General features: G+C 46.2%; 1 protein-coding gene across 1 annotated transcript in view; it reads left to right on the forward strand.

Annotated features, from left to right (window-relative positions):
• The window catches only part of LOC310860329 (uncharacterized protein), a gene marked incomplete at its 3' end in the record, with an annotated part of 38,574 nt that extends 20,842 nt beyond the window's left edge, over positions 1 to 17,732 (forward strand). Inside the window, exons 5-6 of the mRNA XM_083767187.1 lie at positions 17,310 to 17,412; positions 17,458 to 17,732. Of these exons, the coding sequence (XP_083623313.1) occupies positions 17,310 to 17,412; positions 17,458 to 17,732 (378 nt within the window). The remainder of the gene's footprint in view (positions 1 to 17,309; positions 17,413 to 17,457) is intronic.
• Positions 17,733 to 25,896: the final 8,164 nt, after the last annotated feature.

Here is a 25,896-nt window from a genome sequence, read left to right on the forward strand (position 1 = left end):
TGGCAATGCAGTCCTCTCTGACTGTGATGCAGGAGAATGGAGGTCTCGCGTTGTTGTCACATTAAAGGATGCCGGGGCCTTGCAGTGCTCTCCATTTCATTACAGACTACAGAGCTGAGTACTGCACTGTCACAGTCCACTCCATTACAGAGTCTAGTACTGCACTGTCACAGTCTAGCACTCACACAATCACTGCACCGTTCCCTCTGAATCCATTAACCTACACCACCGTGTTGTGCATATAGGAGTAGTGGACATGCCTCTCTCTCTCTCTCGCTCTCGCTCTCGCTCTCTCGCTCTCGCTCTCTCTCTCTCTTAGAGCAGTCGTGTTTCTCAAACGTTTTCAACTCAAGGACACCCACATTGATTATATGTATTTGGCCGCGGGCCCCCCCTCTCAAACGATGTTTTGCCGGGTAGGGATCAACCAGAAGAGAAGTACGAAATATTACAAGGCTGTGATCTTGTAGATTGGCTATCTTTGTAAGTATAAAATATGTTCGGTTAAAAATGATTTGTGATGCTACAGTATATTAACACATTTTGCTGGTGACCCACAGGACCCGGCAACCCGTTAAAATAATCCCCCCCCCCCCCCCCCCCCCCCCAAAATAATAATTTGGGGACCCGCACTTTGAGAACCCTCTGCTCTAGAACTGTCCTCAGACGACACTGAGCGGGCTGCTTACAACATTGCTGGTCTATTTTCTATTTTCTGCAGCCACCACTATTAATATCCCTCCACTCCTCCACCGGAACTCCCAGAAGATTAGGAACAGGCAGTCAGTCACCGGCAGCCAGATAGCCGTCCGTCCGTCCGTCCGTGGCAGGCAGGTAGAGAGAGGTTCACCCGCCTGCCTCGCTCACTCAGAAAGGCAGGTAGAGAGAGCTTCACCCGCCTGCCTCGCTCACTCAGAAAGGCAGTTTAGAAGTGAATGGACCCCGGTGGTGTGTCCCAGAGGTTTAATGAAGCACACTAGCACAGACCAACTCCACTCAGAGGCAAAGCAGCAGCAGCCGCCGCCGCCTTACTGCCGTCGCTAAAATGAACGGCCTAGACCAGATCTTTAAGAAACGGGTACTTAAAGGAGAATTCCATGCTAGAATGCTTTCTTATATTTCTTACCTTTCTTTGTAGTTGTTACGTCCCCACCAAAGAGGTCCAGGCGTTTTTTTTGTGCAAAAACTCCTTATTGGCTATTTTCCCTACCATAAGCCCTCAATGAATTGCATTGCATTGAATGGGAATTGTATGGGGCTATGGGGTGTTATGCTAGTTCGCTTATTTCCATCGAAAGAAGTAGTAAAGTGTGCCGCTTGGGATATTATTTAAATTATGAAGAGAGGATATATACAAAGAAATTATAATTTTGAGCGATGGAAATAAGCAAATTAGCACAACACCCCATAGCCCCATTCAATTCCCATTCAATTTACAGGCAATTCATTTAGGGCTTATGGTAGGGGAAATGGCCAATAAGGAGCTTTTGCACAAAATAACACCTGGACCTCTTTGGTGGGGACGTAACAACTACAAAGAAAGGTAAGAAAGCCTTTTAGTACGGAATTCTCCTTTAACAAAGCCCTGTGTATCCGATCTGATGCTGCTCACCCACTATACGGAGAGTACATCCTTCTCCCATCCGGCCTTCGCTTGCGAGCCCCCCTGTGCCACAAAAAACAGGCACAAACATTCCTTTGTCCCGGTCTCTATTCACACACTATATGCTGCTGTGGGTAGATCTATAGGATATAACCTTATGATGAGCACTTTCACTTTTTACTGTATTATCTCGTGCCTATGTCTATGCACACGCACTTTTATGACCTATCGCATAGTAGGGTTGGGTGACGATACGAATACATCGTCAATCGCGAATATACGAATCCAATCGCCGAATATTTTTATTAGGCGATTTCTCGGGACGATTTAGCCCAATTAACCTGTAAAGTGTGAGCAACATGTGAATCAATTTGGCCCAGCAAAGTAGTAACAGCGGCCGGGTGGAAATCACCTCCTCCGTTATAATGTATGCTCCCACAGTCCCCGCACTCAGCAGCATCGGGCACCGGGGCACGGCACTTACGGCAGCCGCCAGCCAAAGTAAAGGCTGGGAGCTGAGGAAGGCTGTAGACTACATGTTGTTTAAGCTCCGGAGTCCAGACCCATGCAGTTTAATAATATACAGTCACAACAGAATGCACACTGCTGTCTCGTGTCTCATCACAATCCCAATGCCTCACCCGTGAAGTCGGGGGGGGGGGGGGGGGAATAAAAAACTGTCTACTAGTATTAGTGTATACTATAGGCTCGGGGATCATAATAGCGCTTAGCTTAGCATTATGCTAGCGTGTAGCCCCTACTGGTGCTGCAACCCACTGATTGAACTTCATATCCGCCTGTAATCTAAGTTCTTTTTATTGACAACGTGAACGAACACCGACACCAGCGCTGCAACAATAGACAGATCTACAAGCTCTCAACGCGTAGCGAACGGCACTGCAAAAAAAGGCAGGACGCGATGCCTTGAGAGCTTGTAGATCAGCAGCTTGTGGGCTCCGCTGCTCCGCTCCGAGCGAGCCTCCGACTGACCGGTGCGGGGAGGCAAGGGAGCAAGTTACCCTGGCTGCGCAGCTGATCTACAAGCTCTCAACGCCTAGCGAACGGAGCTGCAAAAACAGGCAGGACGCGGCGCCTTGAGAGCTTGTAGATCTGGCTTTTTTGCGACCTGCAGTTAGCTGTTCTCACTTTACTTTCATGACACGAATACATCGTTAATCGGCGAATATTTGTCAGACGATGGGCGGTTGAAAAAAATTGGCATATCGCCCAACCTTATCGCATAGCACTTTAAACGCCTGCACTTTAATGGTTGTGTGCACCTCTGTACTCTGGTATCCGGTATGTGAACTGTTTGTTTGTTTGTACTGTTTCATTCATTGTTTAATGTACTGTCTAATGTCTATGCTGCAACCCAATTTGCCCTTCGGGGACACTAAATAAACTTGAACCTTGAACCTTGAGAGTGAGAGAGCGATAGAGCGAGACCGAAAGCGAGAGAGCGAGAGCGAGAGAGCGATAGAGCGAGAGAGAGAGAGAGAAGGATCAATGTGTGGCAGAGTGGTTTAGTATTCAGAAGTGGACTGACTGAGTTGTACTCATGCTGCTGCTCACTGTGTGGCTTCTGCTGTGTGCTGAAGGTCATTGGTGGAGAAATGTATCAATACCACAATAGTAGAATTACTCTGGTACAGGTAGAATTACTCCGGAATTCAAACATTTGAGTGAAGAAGGTCCGGAGGGACCGAAACGTTGCTTCATTAAATAAGAAAATACTCATGTATCGAGCAAGAAGTAAAAGTACTCATTTTACAGACTGTCCCATCTCAAATGTATACAAATCTTTTGATCTTCAAGCTCACAGCTATAGTGAGCTGTGAAGGTTGTGAGCTTGGAGATTTGCTATTTTCAAATGGCCCGAAATGAAGTGGCTAATGTATGTTTTGTAATGAGAATCAAAATGTACTAAGTAACTAGTAAGTATCTAAGTAATAACCGTAGTAGAGTAAAAAAGTACAATATTTGCCTCTGGGATGTAGTGGAGAAGAAGTAAAAGTTGGAAATACTTAAGTACAATAAATTGTACTTAAGTTCAGTACTTGAGTACATGCTTTGCAGCACTGCTGAAGGTCACATCCAGCTCTCTGATTGGCTCTCTGGAGCACTGCTGAAGGTCACATCCAGCTCTCTGATTGGCTCTCTGGAGCACTCCCGACAGGAAGTCAGTGTCAATGCTCCACGCTGCGGTATGAACTTAGAGTATATGTGAATAGAGACGGCACCCGGAGGAAACCCTGAGGCGAAATGGACATAGTGGCCGAATTTGGTATTGCAGCTCGAGCCAGCGCTGGTCCGTTGACTATCATTGCGCACGTTCATGTATTTGGGGCCATGACACGTGAACGAATGTCTCATACGTGAACGCGCACAAACGGCACAATGATAGTCAACGACCAGCGCGTTCATGTGTTTGGGGCCAATCCATCCCAGAATGCACTCTGTTCCTACACGGAAGGAGGAGTGAAATCGCCTCATGCGCTTTTGAGCAACTTAATGCAAGTGGATGGAAGGAGAACTCGGGTGTCTTCTCTATTCATATATACTCTAAGGGTATGAAGCCTCATTTGTGCTCCGTCGCACGACCCATCGGCGGATCTAGAAATGATGGGCCCCTGATGGGGGGGGGGCGTCATGCAAAAGGGCCCCCCCCACCCCCAATAGGCAGATCTAGAAATGATGGGGCCCCGGTCCACCGTCATGCAAAAGGGCCCCCCCACCCCCCATAAGTGGATCTAGAAATTATGGGCCCCTGATGGGCCCCTGGGCCATGGGCCACTGTCTGCATACATGTACGTATAAAGATTATGAGATATAGGCCTGCATGCGACATTCAGAATTTACAGCAAAGGATTGCTTAAAAATCACACCCGTGTGAACGGAGTGGTACAACTCCCCCCCCCCCCCCCCCCCCTCTCTCTCATTAGCAGGCAACAGTGCAGCACTATCTCTCTCTCTCTCTCTGTTTTTGCCCCCTACTGGTACTCATAGTCACACACATGGTCACATAGTCACATAGGTTAACACGGACGGACATTTCTGTTCCTTGGAGTGGTTGCACCACTCCCAAGGAGGAGGGGCGTGTTCTTTCCTCCACGTCATCAGTGCCCATACCCTGGGTTTGTATGTTCTCCCCTTGGCCCCTAGGGTACTAGGTACCCTCACAAAAAACATGCAGTAATCCTGGTCTCTAAACTGCCTCCCTCTATGTTTACACTACTTTACTACTGTACATGTTTAACTCTTGGTGTTTTAAGCATTAGCTATTGAAAAATAGCAGATCTACAAGCTCATAGCGCGGCACTCTACGAGCTCGTAAGTCTGCAATTTTAAAAAAAACGTGAAAACGTGGTGGAAATATTTTGAATATATTCTTTCAGAGCGAACGTTTTTTAACTAAAATCTTTGCCTCTGGGTGGTCACTGGAACAAGTGTTTTCTTCAGATGGGGCTCGGCGGCCAATTACATATATTTTTGGTGGTCCTTGACATGAACATGTTTGAGAACTACTGACTTAGAAACATAGGGTTTTTCAGAAAACTGTCAGGATTTAGAAGACTTTTCTAGAATCGTTCTCGGGTCTAAATGAGTTAAGGCAGTGGTGCTGACAGATTCTTCTGTCCGGAGAGGTTACCTCAAAACATAGCTATGTTTTGTGGCACGCTCGAGGCCGGGGCCCCTCTCTCTCTCTCGTTCTCTCTTCACAGAAACCCTCAGGCGTGGGTGGCTTTGCGTATAATATTCCTCCTATTGTTTTGGAATCTCCACTATTCTTGGTCTTCACGTGAGTTCACGCGAGTAAACCGATACACCCCCGGCCGGGCATACATACATATATACTTATATATATACTATTTTTATCTCCTGGTGTCGAGGACAATCGCCCCGAGGTTTAAGAGAGAGCCGCCATACATGATCGTCTCTGTTCGGGAGGAAACCTCATGTGTCCAAAACTGTCGCTTTTCAGGATTCAAGTTAAAAAAAACGGCAAAAGCAGCTAGATCTGCAAGCTGGATACACGACGCTTCGCACCGCGTTTCCAGCTTGTAGATCTGCTACTTTCGTGACGCTGTCTGTATGATAATAATAAATAATAAAACTTTATTTGTATAGCACCTTTCATGACATGAACATTAAAAGCAAGGCATAAACATTAAAAAACAAGAGCAGTAATGCAATACAGTGAGGACATGAATAACACAAAAAAAAGAAAAGATCAATTGAAAGCAAGGGTGTAGAAGTGGGTCTTGAGCCGTGCTTTAAAAATGTCTACAGAGGCTGACGTCGTAGACGTAGGGTGTTGCCACCAAAAAGTTTGAATATGGAGATACGAGTTTTCCTCCCGACGACAGCGACTGTAATACACGCAGGGACAGTGGAGGTGTTTGGGGGGAGAGGGAGGAGGAAGGGGTGTTCATCCTGACCTGAGGAGATAAACTCAAACTACTTTAAAATGTGTCAAACTCTTCTATACGACCCACAGCACAGATCGGCCACTTTGAACAGCCTAAGTAAGGTAATAATCTAGGTGGGGTTCCGGGGACCCCACCCAGTTGTTCTAGCCAGGGCGTCCCCAGCTAAAGTAGTTAATATTAGCATCGGAGTAGAACTGCTGCTCCTTCGCCTGGAAAGGAGCCAGCTTAGGTGGTTCGGGCATCTGGTTAGGATGCCTCTCGGGCACTAAACGTTTTCAGATGGGGGTCCCTGGCACTAAACGTTTTCAGATGGGGGGGGTCCCTGGCACTAAACGTTTTCAGATGGGGCGGTCCCTGGCACTAAACGTTTTCAGATGGGGGGGTCCCTGGCACTAAACGTTTTCAGATGGGGGGGTCCCTGGCACTAAACGTTTTCAGATGGGGGGGTCCCTAGCACTAAACGTTTTCAAATGGGGGGGTCCCTAGCACTAAACGTTTTCAGATGGGGGGGTCCCTAGCACTAAACGTTTTCAGATGGGGGGGTCCCTAGCACTAAACGTTTTCAGATGGAGGGGTCCCTGGCACTAAACGTTTTCAGATGGAGGGGTCCCTGGCACAAAACATTTTCAGATGGTGGGGTCCCTGGCACTAAACGTTTTCAGATGGAGGGGTCCCTTGCACAAAACATTTTCAGATGGAGGGGTCCCTGGCACTAAACATTTTCAGATGGAGGGGTCCCTGGCACAAAACATTTTCAGATGGAGGGGTCCCTGGCACAAAACATTTTCAGATGGAGGGGTCCCTTGCACAAAACATTTTCAGATGGAGGGGTCCCTGGCACTAAACATTTTCAGATGGAGGGGTCCCTGGCACTAAACATTTTCAGATGGAGGGGTCCCTTGCACAAAACATTTTCAGATGGAGGGGTCCCTGGCACTAAACATTTTCAGATGGAGGGGTCCCTGGCACTAAACATTTTCAGATGGGGGGGTCCCTGGCACTAAACATTTTCAGATGGAGGGGTCCCTTGCACTAAACATTTTCAGATGGAGGGGTCCCTGGCACTAAACATTTTCAGATGGAGGGGTCCCTGGCACTAAACATTTTCAGATGGGGGGGTCCCTGGCACTAAACATTTTCAGATGGAGGGGTCCCTTGCACAAAACATTTTCAGATGGAGGGGTCCCTTGCACAAAACATTTTCAGATGGAGGGGTCCCTGGCACTAAACATTTTCAGATGGAGGGGTCCCTGGCACAAAACATTTTCAGATGGAGGGGTCCCTGGCACTAAACATTTTCAGATGGGGGGGTCCCTGGCACTAAACATTTTCAGATGGAGGGGTCCCTTGCACAAAACATTTTCAGATGGAGGGGTCCCTTGCACAAAACATTTTCAGATGGAGGGGTCCCTTGCACAAAACATTTTCAGATGGAGGGGTCCCTTGCACAAAACATTTTCAGATGGAGGGGTCCCTGGCACTAAACATTTTCAGATGGAGGGGTCCCTGGCACTAAACATTTTCAGATGGGGGGGTCCCTGGCACAAAACATTTTCAGATGGTGGGGTCCCCGGCACAAAACATTTTCAGATGGAGGGGTCCCTGGCACTAAACGTTTTCAGATGGAGGGGTCCCTGGCACAAAACATTTTCAGATGGGGGGGGTCCCTGGCACTAAACGTTTTCAGATGGGGGGGGGGGGGTTCCTGGCACAAAACATTTTCAGATGGGGGTCTGCGGCCAAATTTGTGTCAAGTTAGAGTAAAGCATCAAAGAATGAAAATACTCAAGTAAAAGTCTGCATGATTAATCAAAAATAGATTGCGATCTAGATTCAGACACCTATGCAATGATGCAATCTTATTTCTAACTCTTTTGCAAGAACCATGCAGCATTCTGAATGTAATAATTGTTCAGCAACTATACAGACTAAAGACGGTAAATGTTTCCATGGAAACAAAATGAGAATTGTGTGAGAATCGTATAATCTCAATTCTTGTGGAGATTCACATTTGAGCAAGAATCGTGCAGCACTAGTAAAAGTACCTCGAGTACGGTATTTGACTACATGTACTCTGTTACTTTCCACTACTGGAGATAAGAGGAGGAATGCTGACCCCCCCCCCCCCCCCCCTTGCATCATGTCAGCCAGAGAGCTGTTCAGCGCCAGAGGCTGGGTGAAGAGATTAGCCTCCCCTCCCCTCCCCTCCCCTCCCCTCCCCTCCCCTCCCCTCCCCTCATCTCCTCTCCTCTCCTATCCTCTCCTCCTGAGAGATAGAGCTGTGACTCTATAGTTGGCATGATGAGACGGGAAGCTTAAACTGTTGTGTGTCTGTGTTTGAGCGCGCACATGTGTGTGCGTGGGTACATGTGTGTATCTGCATTGCACTTGTGCCGTCGGAATTATGAAAAATGGGAATACGCCCCACTAACCAGGCCTCTTCCAGACTTCCTTCACATGTGCTATACTGATGAGACTGATTTAGGCTCTGTTCCTGGTAATCAAACTTTTTGAGTGGTGCAACCACTCCAAAGAACAGCAATGTCCGTGTTCACCTATGTGTGTGCCTATGTATGTGTTGGTTCATGAGCACCAGTACGACTATGACTACCGTACCAGTAGGGGCGATGTTGTGCCAGAAACAGAGAGAGAGAGAGATAGCATTAGTGCTGCACTGTTGCCTGCTAATGAGAGAGAGGAGAGGAGGGGGGAGTTGCACCACTCAGTTCACACGGGTGTGATTTTAATTTCAAGGACCCCGATAACCAAATGGACCCTGACTTGGTTACACATCGTTTTGGTTACACACCCGTACAGGTCCATTTGGAACCCACACTCTGAGACCCACTATGGTGTAGCAGAGTGTTTCCAGTGAGACAACAAACCCTCTGTTTGACCAGCATACTAAGTTGGCAACAGCTGGTTTAGTATTATGCACATATCTCTTTGACGGGCCAAATTGGCAGACCGATATGAACAAATCAGTATGGCTCGGGCGTACGCAAAAGTCACGTTTCTGCGGATGCCTACAAAAATATAACCTTTTGACTCTTGTCTGACAGACTGAGTCAAAAGGTTAATTCACACATGCACACAAGAGAAGCTGTGTGTGTGTGTGTGTGTGTGTGTGTGTGTGTGTCCTGCACAACAACAGAGGGCACGTCTGCTCTATGGAAGCAGGTTCATGCTTTTCACGAGGGGCTTTCAGGCTGCATTACTTTTTTACGGCGGTGTCTCACTTTTTAGTTTGGACACGTTTTGGAAGTGCTCGGTGGCGGTCCCCGGCGGTCACGCTTCATAAAGTGTGTCTTTGGTGGTTTGTGTCGGCGCGGCGCGGTGCGGTGTCGTCCCCACACTGCATGCACTGCATTCCTGTCATTCTGGAAATGTACAGACAGACCAGGGCTGGACGATAGAGCATGGATTAAAGCATTTTGGTGTTTTAAACATTATGTTATAATTTAGCTATTGAAAAATAGCAGATCTACAAGCTCATAGTGGCATGCTGCCGTATCGAGTCGGTCGGACCCACAGTTCTCCAGAGGGGCAGTGGTGGCCGAACGGTTTACGGAGCGGTCTTGATATCGTGAAGGTCGCTAGTTCGTATCCCCGGACCGGCACGTTAAAATTACCATCGCTGAAGTGCCCTTGAACAAGGCATTGAACCCCTACCATGAAATGTTCTATGAGCAGGGCCTGGCTGTAAACAAGTTATTGAGCTTAGTCCAGTTACCCTGGGTAAACATAGTACCTTTCCTTTCCTTTAACCACCACAAAAGGCTCTGGCCAGGCTCTGGTCAGTGGGCCTAATCAGCCTAAATCCTCTCACCTGTGCAATGTCCAGCCTCTGCCTCAGCCAATTGATTGCCATGGCAACCCCACACCTGCAAATTGATAACTCAACCATGCCACTTTTCACAGTCAGTTTGCACTCTTCAGACAGACACAGGCAGACAGACGGATACAGAGATCTCCATGTGGGACACAGACAGACAGGCAGATACAGAGATCTCCATGTGGGACACAGACAGACAGACAGATACGGAGATCTCCATGTGGGACACAGACAGACAGATACAGAGATCTCCATGTGGGACACACACAGACGGATAGTTAAAACGGGTGCTGTGACAAGTTGACAACGGGTATTATTAGGTTCCCAAGTTGCAAAGTTCTCAACTAAGCCGGTGGCCGACGTGCACGTACAGGTCTATAGTTAATCAAATTGCGAGCCCAAGAATCTGAATCGAATCGTGAGATAGCAGGAGATTCACAGCCCTAGTTAATTACGGGGGAAATACATATCTCATTTCTCAATATCTCCAGTGTGGACTACCACAGTTTCAGAAGTGGTTCAAAGAGAGAGGCTGTTCTAGTGATTTGGGTAATACACCAGTCCATAAGTGAAGTAAAACATTGCTGAAATATTTCATCATACTCCAAACTCAAAGAACGTCTCAACCTTCTAACGAAAGCTGTTCTCTCTGAACGGCTTTGAAGTTCTGGTGGAATTAATAAGGATAAACTTTTTGAGGCACTTTTAAATGATATATCGTCTCTGTGGCCAGCATGGGGTTCAAACTTCATAACACCCCAAAAAAAAACGTTTCTTTTCAGAATTCCAAAGAAAACATTGAGTAAGTAGCGGATCTACAAGCTCAAAACGTGCCGCTTCACGCCGCTTGTAGACCTGCTACTTTTGATGCTTTTTGCGTGACGTTGTAGTGATCAAGTAGGGCGTTAATTTACGAAAAAGATTTACTGCAAAAAGTTTGAATCTGCCTGACAGCAACGATATATATATATATATTATGTGTGGGTGTCCTCATCAGTATATGTGAGTTCCTACTGGGCTTGGAGTGTCCGCGTGTTGAACTATGGGAAGGCAGAATGCATGCATGCTTAAAACATAACTCATCAGAGACATCCTCAGAGGAACAAGGCCATTTCAAACATACACACTCACATTTAGGGCTGCGTAAGTTTAGCCGAGGGTGTAAAGCCTATTCATTATTAATCATAACACTTAAATAAGCGGCATTAATGTATGTGTCGCCATAGGGGAGTGTGTGCACGTGCCGTACTTCCATACATATGTGCATACGGGCTCAAGACTGTGTGTGTGCGCGTGCGTGTGCGCTCACACTCCTACACTGAGAGCCATATATACAAACTAGGGGGAACAACTGTGATCTGGTAGCATCCAATTTTCCAACAAACATGCATGAGAAAGTTCTCCTTCTACTGCTCTGATCACCGAGAAGAGAATGAGAACAGAACCGTTTTCTGAAGAAAAAAAACTATGTTTCTATCATAGAAAGGTAGGTTTTTCAGGAAACTGTCTTCTGACCGTGTTTCCTGGACCTGAAGTTGTGGAACAACAAACTCCCTTTGAGGATCAAAGCCCCCCCACGCTGCAGGGACTTAAACGTGTGTGTGTGTGTGTGTGTGTGTGTGTGTGTGTGTGTGTGTGTGTGTGTGTGTGTGTGTGTGTGTGTGTGTGTGTGTGTGTGTGTGTGTGTGTGTGTGTGTGTGTGTGTGTGTGTGTGTGTGTGTGTGTGTGTGTGTGTGGTGTGTGTTGTGTGTGCGCGCGCTGTTGACCCCTGTGGGTGTTGTTGTGTGTCAGGTGTGTTTATGCGCAGCATGCTGTGAGTGTGACCGCTGCTCAGCAGGCGGTAGATTATTCAAATGAACCCTCCTCGGTACTACACACAGAGTTCAGTCCACTGTGAATCACTCTGCCTCCAGGGTTTGCGAGAGGGAGAGAGAGAGAAACAGGCAGCCAGGTCTATGCAAACGAGCCTGAAATAAAGACGGTCAAATGCACCAGTGACCTTCAGTAACCTTCATACTGTGTACCTGTCTCCAAAGTGAGTGGCACCTACACAGTGACATCACTAGGGAGAGCCACCATGATCTCTTTTTGCTATATTTGAATTTAAATCCTGATTTTTTTTTTTTGTGGCTATTTTGGAATTGGTATCCTTAAAAGTAACCGTTTTTATATAATTTCAAATGCATTTAGTTATAGTTATGTTGACTTTATGAACAAAATGCAAATACATTGGACATAAGACGGACTAACATTGTAATACTACTCATTTAGATCTATAGGCTGAAGTAATCAAAGCGGGTCATGTTTGCATGTTGTTTGGAATACTTTTTAACAGCTGAAATAAGAAATATATACTGGCCGCATTAAGCGAAGGTGGGGGGCCGCCAGTTGCCCATCCCTGTCATAAGGTTTTTATGCTAATCATCTGGGCTTCCGACCCCCCCCCCAGTTCAGGAACCAGCGCTCTACACACTATCTATCCAAATAAGGTTCAATGTTTTTATCTGTCTAACAATCCCTCGAAAAACAAGTTCTTGTAGTCCTGGTTCAAAAATAGAGGGAGAGAAAATGGATCTCTTTACGGCGATGACCCCAAAACCCTGACCCTGGACGGACAGGGTGGGATTTCACCATAAATCAGAGACGGAATGATAATGAGTCCCCTTTTACTTGTGCACTGTGTGTGTGTGTGTGTGTGTGTGTGTGTGTGTGTGTGTGTGTGTGTGTGTGTGTGTGTGTCCATCCTATCTATCAGGAGCAGTGGTCTGCCACGACTACAATTTTTAAGTTGCTGATTTATTAATCGTCACACAACAAAGTAATTGCGATTGACGATTTAACCCATTTTGAAAATGTCTTCTACATCCTTTTTTTTCCAAAAATAGCAGACCTAGGCGCGCTATGAGCTTGTAGATCTGCTATTTTTCAATAGCTAAAGCATAACATAATGCTAACACCAAAAGGGGTTCCCGCAAAGAATTTGTTGTTGGCATCGAACATTTGGAACATCATGAATGGAATACATTTTTCAGCTTGGCTTTAAGGCTTCGTAATCACAAATATCACAGGCCCAAATGTGAACAGCATTCAATCATTTATGTATTCCAACACCAGCTTGCATTTGCTTTGTCTCATTTGTTTCGGTGTGCTGAGACTTGAGAGACGCTTGTAGATCTGTGATTTGTGATGCCTTCATGTGACGATGTAGTAGTAACTTTATTTATAGATAGATAGATAGATATATATTGTGGCTGGGATATGAAAGTCTCCTATCAGTCGGGGGACCTTTGGGAGGATCATGAGTCATGACTCTGACCTCTTAAGACATTTAAGACATTTCTGAGTGTATCTTGTGCTGTTTTCTTCACATGACACGCTTTCTTGCACTGACCATGGACACTTTTTTTTGTTTGGCTTTGTACTGTTGACTATTTTTGTCTTGTTTTTCTAATGATGAGACGTAGTAATACACTTTATTATGAAGCACTGATCTATCTATCTATCTATCTATCTATCTATCTATCTATCTATCTATCTATCTATCTATCTATCTGGGAGGGCGAGCCCTGTCACAACGTAAACACACCACTCTGTTTCACTCAACTCATCATCCTCTTTCACCTGTCCTTTCCTCGCTCTGCCTTCCTCACTCTCGCTCTCGCTCTCTCGCTCTCTCTCTCTCCATCCCCCCAACCGCGCTTTCCACGGTGCGGTTCGTGTTGTTTCTTAAACACCTGTCACTTTCAAACGATGACGGGGCAAGAGTTTGTCTATAGCGCGCCTCCCGCCGCAGGGGTACGATGACAGACGGGGTGTTTGGCACGGCATGATGACAACAACAACGATACCGGGACACATGCTGTGAGGGGAGACGTGGCAGGCAGACAGAAACAGCGATGGCCTTGTGGCGTGCGCTGTGAGTCATGTAGTGGAACCCTCCTCACGTGCAAAAGGGCGCGAGGGATGGTTGACTCGACTGAACCGAGGCGTGCCAGGGATGTATTGTGGACGTGGTTGTTAGGCAGTGGTACTGCGGAAACGTAAGAAGATAGGATGTCCGCACACCGTTCTTAACCCTGCATTTAGCCCTGACGTCGACATTTTAAAAATGTCTTCTAAATCAGGACAGTTTTCTGAAAAACCTTGTGTTTCTGTATCAGTGGTGCTCAATATTCATGTCAAGGACCCCAAAAATTATGTGTAATTGGCCGCCGACCCCCATCTGAAAATATGTTGTTCCAGGGACCCCCCAGAAGCAAAGATTTAAGTTCAAAACGTTCTGAAAGAATATATATTCAAAGATTTGTGCCACATTTTCACAATTTTTCAAAAATAGCAGACCTACAAGGCAAGCTATGAGTTTGTAGATCTGCTATTTTTCAATAGCCAAAGTGTAACATAATGCTCAAAACAGCAAAAGGGATTCCCGTACAGAATGGGCTAAGTTCCCAGTAGTTTATTATGGATAGTAGGGATGCACCTACACACACACACACAGCGTCAAGTTGCTCTGTGCTGTGGCTGCGATGCGCTCCGCGAAATCTGCGAGCTCATCAACAGGTCCCAAAACATGGTATTTGTGAGCACCGCCACTGTCTATTCTTTTGTCGTATGACAAAAAATGCTCCCCAATGTCTGAATCTGTGAGTTTGCAGGCAGGCTACGACGAACACTAGCAGTAGCTTGCTCGTTAGCTCCTCAAATTTGTTCCACCTGTGTGTAATCTCGGCAGCGCATTGAAGTGGGCACAGGCAGGGCAAAAGCAGAAGCAGAACGTCCGTGAACGTTTTGCTTAACAATGATCAGTTGTTCAGTGCTGTTTAACTTTGGCAATATGTGATACTAGAGCCTAGAGAACATGCTAATATGGCTGCTAAATAAGAACGTTTTCCCCTATCAGCTAGCATGCTATTGTGTGTGTGTGTGTGTGTGTTTGTGCGTGTTTGTGCGTGTTTGTGCGTGCGTGTGCATGCCCACACACTGTGTAGGACAGTGGTTCTCATAGTGGGAGTTCCAGCTAAATTATAGATAGTTAGGAAGTAAACCAAGTGGGGGTCTGTAACAGAGTGCAAAAATGGAACCAAATACACTCTCAAAATTTACATTGATTTTTACAATAGAAATAAAACTAAATTGGGGTCCCAGAGATAGAAATGGGAAGAAAGACAGTCAGCTATACACAGTCAACATTACAGATTACAGTATCATTACAAGTACAAGGAATGGCAATGAATTTTTTTTTTTATTAAAAATGGGGTAAAATATTAATTTTGAAGGAGTATTCATTTTTATTGTCTTTATTGTTAGTTACAACATGCCTACAATAACTTGAAGCATTTTTTTTAAAGGTAATTGCAAAAAAGGTGCCATAATCCGATTAATCGTTTAAATAATCGCCCGATGAATCGATTATGAAAATCCATAATCATGTCTTTTGCCATAATCAGGTAGCTTTACAACAAAGCTGTATTCGGCTATTCGGTATTCGGTTTTCGGCCAACTGTTTCCTATATTCGGTATTCGGTTTCGGCCAAGAATTTCCCTTTCGGTGCATCCCTAATGGATAGGTTCAACGTTTTGACCCTATCAAGTCTTCATCAGGAATCATATTTTAATCTATCCTTACTACTGGGACTACTGGGAGCTTAAGGAACGGTGTGCGGACATCCTACCTTCTTTCTGTATGTAATTATTTTTTGTTCAGCACCTGCCAACCTTTTCGGAGATGTGCGTGCTTCCATTTTAGATCTTATCTCACTGGGGAAAAGTACTCATTTCATTTTTACTGAAGTTATAGTAATCAATACTGCAATGTAGAGACACAAAAGCGGAAAGTACTCACAATGTACTCACAATGTGGCGCATCCCACGCATTGTGAGCTTGTAGATCTGCTATTTTCAAATGGCCGAAATGTATATAGGGCTGAAGCGGTTAATGTATGTTTTCTTTAATAAATAATTAATAATCAAACGTTTTCAAATACATGTAGTGGAGTAAGTTCTGAACATTGAAAATACGAAGTACATTACTTGAGTAAATGTACTTAGTTACTTTCCACCACTCGTCACTACCTGTGGTGTCCTGTTAATGATTTGGACCATGCACACGTGCGCGCGTGTGCACACACACACACACACACACACACACACACACACAGATGTGATATGCGCGCATGTTAATTTTGTTGCATTGTCCTGATTCAAGACAAAGACACCTGTGTGCCAACGACATGCGCCGGCATATGGCCCGATCAATACAGTCAATCAATAATCAATAGGTGCTGAAAGAAACAAACACACAAATAAACTGAAGCCCCCTGGACTTAGACAGCAAACTACAGAACAAGCTGTTTCTGCACACACACACACACACACACACACACACACGTAAACGCATACTGTACGTATTATCGGTATATACAAACAAACAGCAGTCAAGAGTACAGTAAGCCTCTGGCAGCTCACAGGATTACTAGTTCACCCTCAGGAGACCTTGGTGAGAAAGTACGAACACACACACACACACCTAGCCGCAATGCTACTCGCGGCACAGCGCCTGGCCCGGCACACTGTCACCTTTTTCACCCTGGGCCTGTTTGCATGCCTGAATCTTTCTGTCTGCAGTTCCATAACGTCCTTGTCTTGTCTATCATGCAGGTGCTGAAATGTGTACTTTTTGAGCTAATTGGGCGGAGGTCTATTTCTTTTTTGGTTTAGCAACAACTCTGTGCAAGGTTATCTTGACAACAAGAAGACGGGACAGAATTATGTTTTATTCACACACAAAAACAAACATTTGTGGGCCGTGTATTGCTTTATTTGCAGAGAGATAGGAAAACCAAGGGCGTAGAGAGGAGAGATGTGATGCCATACATGACTCGAGATATATCGTTTCTGTCGTGTGGAAACCTCATATGTCCAAGACTGTTACTTTTCAGGATTCAAGTTCAGAAACAGCAGACAAGCTTTTTCTAGATCTGCTACGTTTGATACAATTTACAAGAGCTCTTAATCCAGAGCGATTTACAGTAAGCAAGAACAAAAACATGGTAATTATACGTAAACTAAGGACCTAATAGTGGAATATCTATGAGTTGTGGGGTCTGGTGAGCGACCCCCGCGATGGTAAGTGCGTTGCCAGGGCAACCAGGCACGCTGTCAGACAGAAGACGCCTCGGGGCCGTTAGGAACGCCCTCCTCCGCCAGATTGAGCTGATTGACGGACCGCACCCAAATCAGCAAGCGGCCACACCCGTCAGATAAAAGGGAGACTGAGTAGTGCGTCTGACAGCGGCTGGTTCACACACGCTCAAGGAGGCACGCACAAGCACGCCGTCGGGGGGTAAGCAGACACACACACACTTCCACCAAACACGCACGCTCATGTGTATGGCTCTGCATGTCTTAAACTGTCACTCTCCTCTCGTCACAGGCTTTATAGGACCCGTCCGGGGTTATGTCCGAGGGACACAACCCACGGGACTGGATGAAGGACATGCAGGATCGGTCCAGGGTTATGTCCCAGGGACAGAATCCGCGGGACCGTATCGAGGAAATGTAGGAACAGGCGTTCCGGTTCTCATGTATAGGGCTCAGGGACGAAGCCAGCCCCGCCCGCGACGGCGACGTGAGAACCACAGAGATTGAGGTTGGAAAGAAACATATTAAGTCTTTCTATAACATTGAGTTCCAGTTCTCACGTATCGGGCTACGGGAAGAAGCCAGCCCCGCCACAGACGGCGACGTGAGAACTACAGACTGTGAGGTCGGAAAGAAACCTCTAATTCTTTCTATAACACTGAGTTCCAGCTCTCACGTATCGGGCTACGGGAAGAAGCCAGCCCCGCCACAGACGGCGACGTGAGAACTACAGACTGTGAGGTCGGGAAGAAACATATTAATTCTTTATATAATATTGAGAACCACAGATAATCAGAAGAGGAGTCCAGTTTCCACGGACCGTGCTGCGGGAAGGAGGCTACCCCGCCACAGCGACGAGGACGAGGAAACTACAGACAATAAGGTCGGAGAGAAACTTATTATTCTTTATATAATTCTGAGACATTGCATTGAGGCCTGTCTAGCAAACAGACACTCATTATAGACGCAGGATCGGCTTGAAGACTTGCGCTCTTTTGGAGCTGAACCCCCGCTATGGGAGAAGATCCTCTACAGTAAAGGCTAAATACTGACGACGTCACGAAGCAAGACTCCGCCGTCATCTATTATTATTATTATTGTTTCTTATTATAAAGAGTTCTCCAGTGAGGAGAAGGACGACAAGAGACTATATAACCTGAGTTGAAACTAATATTCTCTTTCTCGTCCACCTCCAGGCTGTGGAAGAAGCCTGACAAACAACCCTACTGTATTGGAATATAAATACCAGAAAACCCACGTGGGGTTTTCTAAGTGTTTGTGAATAATTTGTATGAAATACTGCTATGATTTATGGGATTGAAAATAAACCAGCGTTTTTGAAGTGCTGCAATACCGTGTCCCGCCTGTTGATGACCACACAGACCTCACATATGGTGGAGAATGTGGGTACAAAGGTCCTAACCACCGCCCACCAGAGATCAAGCAGCAGCCTTAAAACGCCCTGGTGAAGAGCAGCCCAGGTCGACCACGGCATGAGAGCCTTGCCCCCCGACGCGAAGAAAGTAGCAGTGCACGCCTGCCCCACAACCGTGTGAACCAGCGAAGGCCGACAACCGTTTTTTTTTTTTACAAGGGGACCCAGTGAGGGGACCCAGTGAGAGGACCCGGTGAGGGGACCCAGTGAGAGGACCCAGAGAGAGAACCCAACGAGAGGACCCAGGGAGAGAGGACCCAGTGAGGGAATGCATGAGGAAGAAGAAGAAGAGGAAGAGGAAGAAGATAAAGCTCCTCGCCTCGGCAAGGATCTTAGGGGGGGAGTGTGTGGGGTCTGGTGAGCGACCCCCGCGATGGTAAGTGCGTTGCCAGGGCAACCAGGCACGCTGTCAGACAGAAGACGCCTCGGGGCCGTTAGGAACGCCCTCCTCCGCCAGATTGAGCTGATTGACGGACCGCACCCAAATCAGCAAGCGGCCACACCCGTCAGATAAAAGGGAGACTGAGTAGTGCGTCTGACAGCAGCTGGTTCACACACGCTCAAGGAGGCACGCACAAGCACGCCGTCGGGGGGTAAGCAGACACACACACACTTCCACCAAACACGCACGCTCATGTGTATGGCTCTGCATGTCTTAAACTGTCACTCTCCTCTCGTCACAGGCTTTATAGGACCCGTCCGGGGTTATGTCCGAGGGACACAACCCACGGGACTGGATGAAGGACATGCAGGATCGGTCCAGGGTTATGTCCCAGGGACAGAATCCGCGGGACCGTATCGAGGAAATGTAGGAACAGGCGTTCCGGTTCTCATGTATAGGGCTCAGGGACGAAGCCAGCCCCGCCCGCGACGGCGACGTGAGAACCACAGAGATTGAGGTTGGAAAGAAACATATTAAGTCTTTCTATAACATTGAGTTCCAGTTCTCACGTATCGGGCTACGGGAAGAAGCCAGCCCCGCCACAGACGGCGACGTGAGAACTACAGACTGTGAGGTCGGAAAGAAACCTCTAATTCTTTCTATAACACTGAGTTCCAGCTCTCACGTATCGGGCTACGGGAAGAAGCCAGCCCCGCCACAGACGGCGACGTGAGAACTACAGACTGTGAGGTCGGGAAGAAACATATTAATTCTTTATATAATATTGAGAACCACAGATAATCAGAAGAGGAGTCCAGTTTCCACGGACCGTGCTGCGGGAAGGAGGCTACCCCGCCACAGCGACGAGGACGAGGAAACTACAGACAATAAGGTCGGAGAGAAACTTATTATTCTTTATATAATTCTGAGACATTGCATTGAGGCCTGTCTAGCAAACAGACACTCATTATAGACGCAGGATCGGCTTGAAGACTTGCGCTCTTTTGGAGCTGAACCCCCGCTATGGGAGAAGATCCTCTACAGTAAAGGCTAAATACTGACGACGTCACGAAGCAAGACTCCGCCGTCATCTATTATTATTATTATTGTTTCTTATTATAAAGAGTTCTCCAGTGAGGAGAAGGACGACAAGAGACTATATAACCTGAGTTGAAACTAATATTCTCTTTCTCGTCCACCTCCAGGCTGTGGAAGAAGCCTGACAAACAACCCTACTGTATTGGAATATAAATACCAGAAAACCCACGTGGGGTTTTCTAAGTGTTTGTGAATAATTTGTATGAAATACTGCTATGATTTATGGGATTGAAAATAAACCAGCGTTTTTGAAGTGCTGCAATACCGTGTCCCGCCTGTTGATGACCACACAGACCTCACAGAGTATACACTATAGAGTGCTGCTATGTCTACATAAAATGCTTTCTAAGTTACACAAGTTGAGCCTATGCATACGCCTGTAAGGTCGTCGAGGCTAGGGCAAGTGCTACGGCAAGTGCTACGGGCTAACGGCCGATTGGGTTGGCGAAAGGGCCTTTATGTGTGGAGTTTGCATGTTCTCCCCGTGTCCCCTAGGGTATGTACCCTCACATATGGGGCGACTGTGGCTCAAGAGGTAGAGCAAGTCAAGAGGTAGAGCAGGTCGTCCAATGATCCATGGGTCGGCGGTTCGAATCCCGGCTCCTCCTGTCTACATGTCGAAGTGTCCTTGGGCAAGACACTGAACCCCTAATTGCTCCCAATGTGCTGGTTGGTACCTTGCATGGCTTCCGCCGCAATCGGTGTATGAATGTGTGTGTGAATGGGTGAATGTAATGCACTGTAATGCACAATCTATGTAAAGCGCCTTGGATAAAGGCGCTATATAAATGCACCATTTACTAGGGGTGTGCATCTCTCCTTTACAAGACGATTCGATACGTATCGATATGCATGGGCTACGATGCGATTCAGAGACGATACATTTATACCCAGAACGATTCGAATTCAATTCGAAATGGAATTCGATGCGATTTCGATTTTGTGGAATTTGAGGCGATTCGATGCGATTCGATGCGATGCGATACGATATGATACGCTGCGATCTGACACATTTAACCTTTTTTCGATTTTTTATTTGAAGCTAGATCTATAAAGAATGGGTTGGGACTTCATAAAAAAAAACATCTAATTAATTGGAGGATTTGTGATTAATTAATCTCAATTAATCACATTTTAATCGCATATCAATAGGCCTATTTGACCTGATCAGTGAGCTTTTTTTCAAATGGATTTGGATACGAGTGAATCAATGAATGAATAGTGACTACATAAGCATAGGCAATTAAAAAAGTAGTAACAATAATAGTGATATTATTTATATAATGCTTCTCTGAATACTTAAAGACGCTTTTCAAGGGGAACATTAGAAAACTAATAAAAACAACTTTATAAGAGAAAAACTAAGACTGTGGAATAAAATAAATGAAAGTGGAATGAGATAGCTGGGGAAAGACATTCTAGAGGTGGGTTTGAACTTATAGGTGGTGGCATATCTGAGTTTTGGGAAGTGCATTGTTTTGACAGGTCTGCCTGCTGTGGACAGTGAAACCCTGACCATTAAACATGGGCAGACGCAACGATAGTCATACTGTCGATGCAAACAGACGTGTACAGTAGCTGCTCGGCCTGCTCCAAATGATATTCCCATTCGTCTTTGTGTCTGCCCGTGTAAACGCAGCATCGAGTGTGAGGGTTGGGGAACGGATGGACCATAGAGTTAAGGAGGACTCCTTCTAACTCCTTCTAACGATATGGACCAGAGTTAAACTATTGCTACCCTCGTCAGAAACAACACCACCATCCAGATCGGGTGGAAGCTGCCTGTGCCGGTGGATGGGAAATGAGATTTAAAAGGCTATAGAAGCGTGGATGAAAGGCAAAGCACAGATGTGCAATAAAGTTGTGTCGTGACTCGTATCTGCGTGTGTATTCCGTCTGACGAGGAGTGGTTTATGCTGCTATAGTGCTCGTCTGTTGTCGCTGGCTGCTGATGCATATAGAGCGTCATCATAAGCATGCGCCCGTCCTGTGCTGGAAGTAGCAGATCTACAAGTTATCTACCCGTCGCAATGCACATTCTGTGTTTTTTTCCGCAGTTAGTTGAATTATATCGATTCGCAGCTTTAGGATCGAACCAACGTCCGATGCAGACGCTATTTTGACAGATCCAGACACACGTGCATCGATGTAGTCGCATCGTTAATGTTAAAATCGATTATCGATTCATATCGATATTTTTTGACACCACTACCATTTACCATTTACTCACAAAAAACATGCAGTAATCCTGGTCACTAAACTGCCTCCCCCTGGCCAGCCGGGGCGCCCGATGGAGGGGAAAGGAACTGGTTGGAATAACGTGTTCCTTCCACGCACTACGTCCAAGGTCCAACCAGGGAAACTCCCCCCTGTCAGGTGTAAAGGAGCAACTTGGACACTCAGGCATGAAGGAAGCATGAGTTCAAGTCCGTTGCTCTCCCCTTGTCCCCCATATATGGGGACTAGGTTGGTGGAGGGTGTGTAGACACAGGGGTGAAAAATGGGTTACAAAATCGTGGGATAAAAAATATATTTTTAAAATAGTAGGAATCGGCCCTAAGAGGGTGTCTGAAGAGGTGGTTTTTCAGACTACGGCAGACGATTGGGAGTGAGTCTGCACTAGTTCTGATTACAATGAAAAGTGCATTCCATAGTTTTGGAGCCAGAAGGGAGAAGAGTTTGTGGACGTGTGGAGTGTTGTCCCGGCGATTTTAGTGAAGTCCAGCCTGATCTGATTGAGCGGGAGGTTTTGTAGGATGTGATCAGAATTCAGACATGCAGGATATGGAGGTGCCATACCTTTGGTTGCTTTGAAGGCTAGCATCAGAGTTTGGTACTTTGTGCGGGCAGAGACCGGGAGCCAATGGAGGGGAGCGGAGAAGGGGGAGACCATAGACTGTAAAAAATATGGACAAAGCGTTCGCCGGGTCTAACATGAACGTAAAATGAAGCCTGTAATAATATGGTAATTCCTGATGTAAGTCGCCATCTTTCTAGATCCGTTTGGTACCAGCTGGCCATTGGCTGGCTCCGTTTTGGACCAGCTGGCCATTGGCCGCCCAGACAACGAGGCGGGACTTCCCCCCTTCTTCTCCGTTGGTTTTTATTTTGACTCGAGTGGGAGGGGAATCCCGATCATAGACTGTAACGGTAGCCACGCCCCTCAGAACATACGCAATGTTTTTTTTTCTTTATGGTCATTTTTTTAATTAATGGGACCATAATTTTCCAAAAAGAATATTATGACATTAGAAATGAGACTTTAAACTAGTGACTGGAAGAAGAAAGTATTCATGACCATGTTTATTAAGGTAATACAGTCTAGGTGAAGTTGGGCCAAAATACATGGGCCTCTATGGAGCTATGGGGCTTTTTGGGTCCAGTCCAGCGCCACAACAGGCCATTATATGAACTACCGATTTCAAATGAGGCTTCACGAAATATCTGGCTGACTGCCCCCCTGGGGGAGACGTGAGAATTTTGGCTGGTTGAAGACCAGTGTCTATACGGAAATAGTTAGCTCCCGCATGACGGGGCAGGACTTAGCTGGGAAGAAGAGAAGCTCAGTCTTGTTAGAGTTCAGCTTGAGGTGGTGAGAAGACATCCACTGTGACATGTCAGCCAGACATGCAGTGATACGCTCTTCTACCTGAGTAGCTATGAGCTATTTTTCAAAAATCGTGAAAATGTGTGCAAATCTTTGGTCTCAGATGTAATGTGATTAAAGCAGTTTTTTTATAGTCAACATTTCCGACGATGCCTACAAGGTGGCATGACGCCATGCTGCTGTTCGCGCTCTCCAGCATTAGATCACATATTATATTCCTGGCGCAAAGTGGCGCATGCTTGGGCAACCCTCTGCCATACCACATCACGTTGGCACGGGGTTCAAAGCCAACGGCATCTATTTCAGCATGTTGTATTATTTCAAACAATGTGTCACGTTGTGAGCTTTTAGATCTGCAAATCAGCCTTGCAAATCAGCTATTATTTTGGTGCACAACACTGGCACGCAAGTATAAATCATGTTTAACTCTAATTATAACCCCTAACCCAAATGTCTAGTCCCAACACTAACACTAACCCCAACCGAAATCTGTTCCTAATCTTTAAAACAATTACATTCTTATTTTTTTCTTGTGAGAACTGAGAACCAGGAAAATGGTCCTCATGAATTTCTCAAATTGTTCTATACTTTGAGGAGAAGCAAATGACTATGTCCTAACCTTAACCTCAGTCAAACTATGCCTAAACCCAACCTTATTCCTAACCTTAACCTCACTAAAACTATGCCTAAACCCAACCTTATTCCTAACCTTAACCTCAGTCAAACTATGCCTAAACCCAACCTTATTCCTAACCTTAACCTCAGTCAAACTATGCCTAAACCCAACCTTATTCCTAACCTTAACCTCACTAAAACTAAGCCTAAACCCATCCTTATTCCTAACCTTAACCTCAGTAAAACGATGCCTAAACCCAACCTTATTCCTAACCTTAACCTCAGTAAAACTATGCCTAAACCCAATCTTATTCCTAACCTTAACCTCAGTCAAACTATGCATAAACCTAACCTTATTCCTAAACATAGCCTCACTAAAACTATGCCTAAACCCAACCTTATTCCTAACCTTAACCTCACTAACACTATGCCTAAACCCAACCTTAGTCCTAACCTTAACCTCAGTCAAACTATGCATAAACCTAACCTTATTCCTAAACATAGCCTCACTAAAACTATGCCTAAACCTTGTTCCTAACCTTAACCTCTGTAATTGAATACAGGAATAGAGTGTTTTGCGGTGAGCTTTCCGGTTACCAACTGAAACACAAGTGAAGTGAAACACGGATGAAATGGAAAAACAGCTGGACTGAAAACAGTTTGACTGGGAAAACAGCTTGACTATAGGCTGAAAATTGTCTGGTTCTGAAAAACTGCTCGATTGGAAAAACAGCTGGACTGGAAAACAGCTGGACTGCAAAACAGCTGGACTGAAACAGCTTCCCAGATGAAACACAGCTGGGCTCAGATTTCCTTTCTAGATGTTGTGCTCAAAGGCTTTTTGAAGTGACTTGTCTTGTTGTTCTACCGGTCCCTGCTTAAAACCCTCTGCCAGATTACCACGTGAAAACGTGTCGCGTGATTAATTAGGCTTTACTGACTACGACGTGATTTCGCGTCGTTCTCGTTTTGTACTATTATGTTTAGATGAATTCGGTCCACAGCTCTATATAGAGTATTGAGCATAAGTTTCAACTACAATACCCAGAAATCACGTCTCACGTGACACACGTGTATGTTTTGCCATTGGAAGCTGATCCAACCACCCAGTAAACGGTGGGAGCAGAGAGAGAGCCTTCATAGTTTTCTGTTTAGCTGGTTTGCCGTCCCTCCCGAGCGATTTTCTAGCAGTAACGGAAAAAAAAGTTGAAAGCAGTAATATTTATTTGAGCGAGTTTTTGTGGCAGTAGTATTGATCCATACGTGTCCCAGTCGCCTTCTCCAGTCCCAGCCCCACCAGCCCGGTGGCTGCGACCGGTTGCTGGGCTTAGAACCCGAGCCGCGGAGAAGGGACCCTGAGCTGGCCGCATCACACACAAGCCCAACAAACACCGGGTGCGCAGTGACGCTGCACAGGCGTTGCCGCGCGGCAACGCCTGGAAAATAGAACAGTGGCGTATCGGAGCGTCAGGCGAGGTGTGAACGCGCGTCGGACGCCGCCGGTGTGGGATAGGTTCATTGAAAATAACGGAGGCGGCTGTTTTGACGCGCGGCGTTCGTAGAAGGTGTGTGAGGCCCTTCAGCCAGCCATCGGCCATCTCCCAGCCACTAGCTAGCCCGGTGGCAGCCCGGCTGCTGTCTCCCTCCCTCTCTTTTTTCATTGTCTCCCCACCGTCCTCCGATTAGCCGTACCGGGAAACCATTGAAGAAGACGGATCAACCCGGAATGTTTTGAGGTAATCTTATTGTAG

This window comes from Protomyctophum parallelum (assembly GCF_964188405.1).
Source record: "Protomyctophum parallelum genome assembly, chromosome: 1".
Lineage (NCBI taxonomy): Eukaryota > Metazoa > Chordata > Actinopteri > Myctophiformes > Myctophidae > Protomyctophum > Protomyctophum parallelum.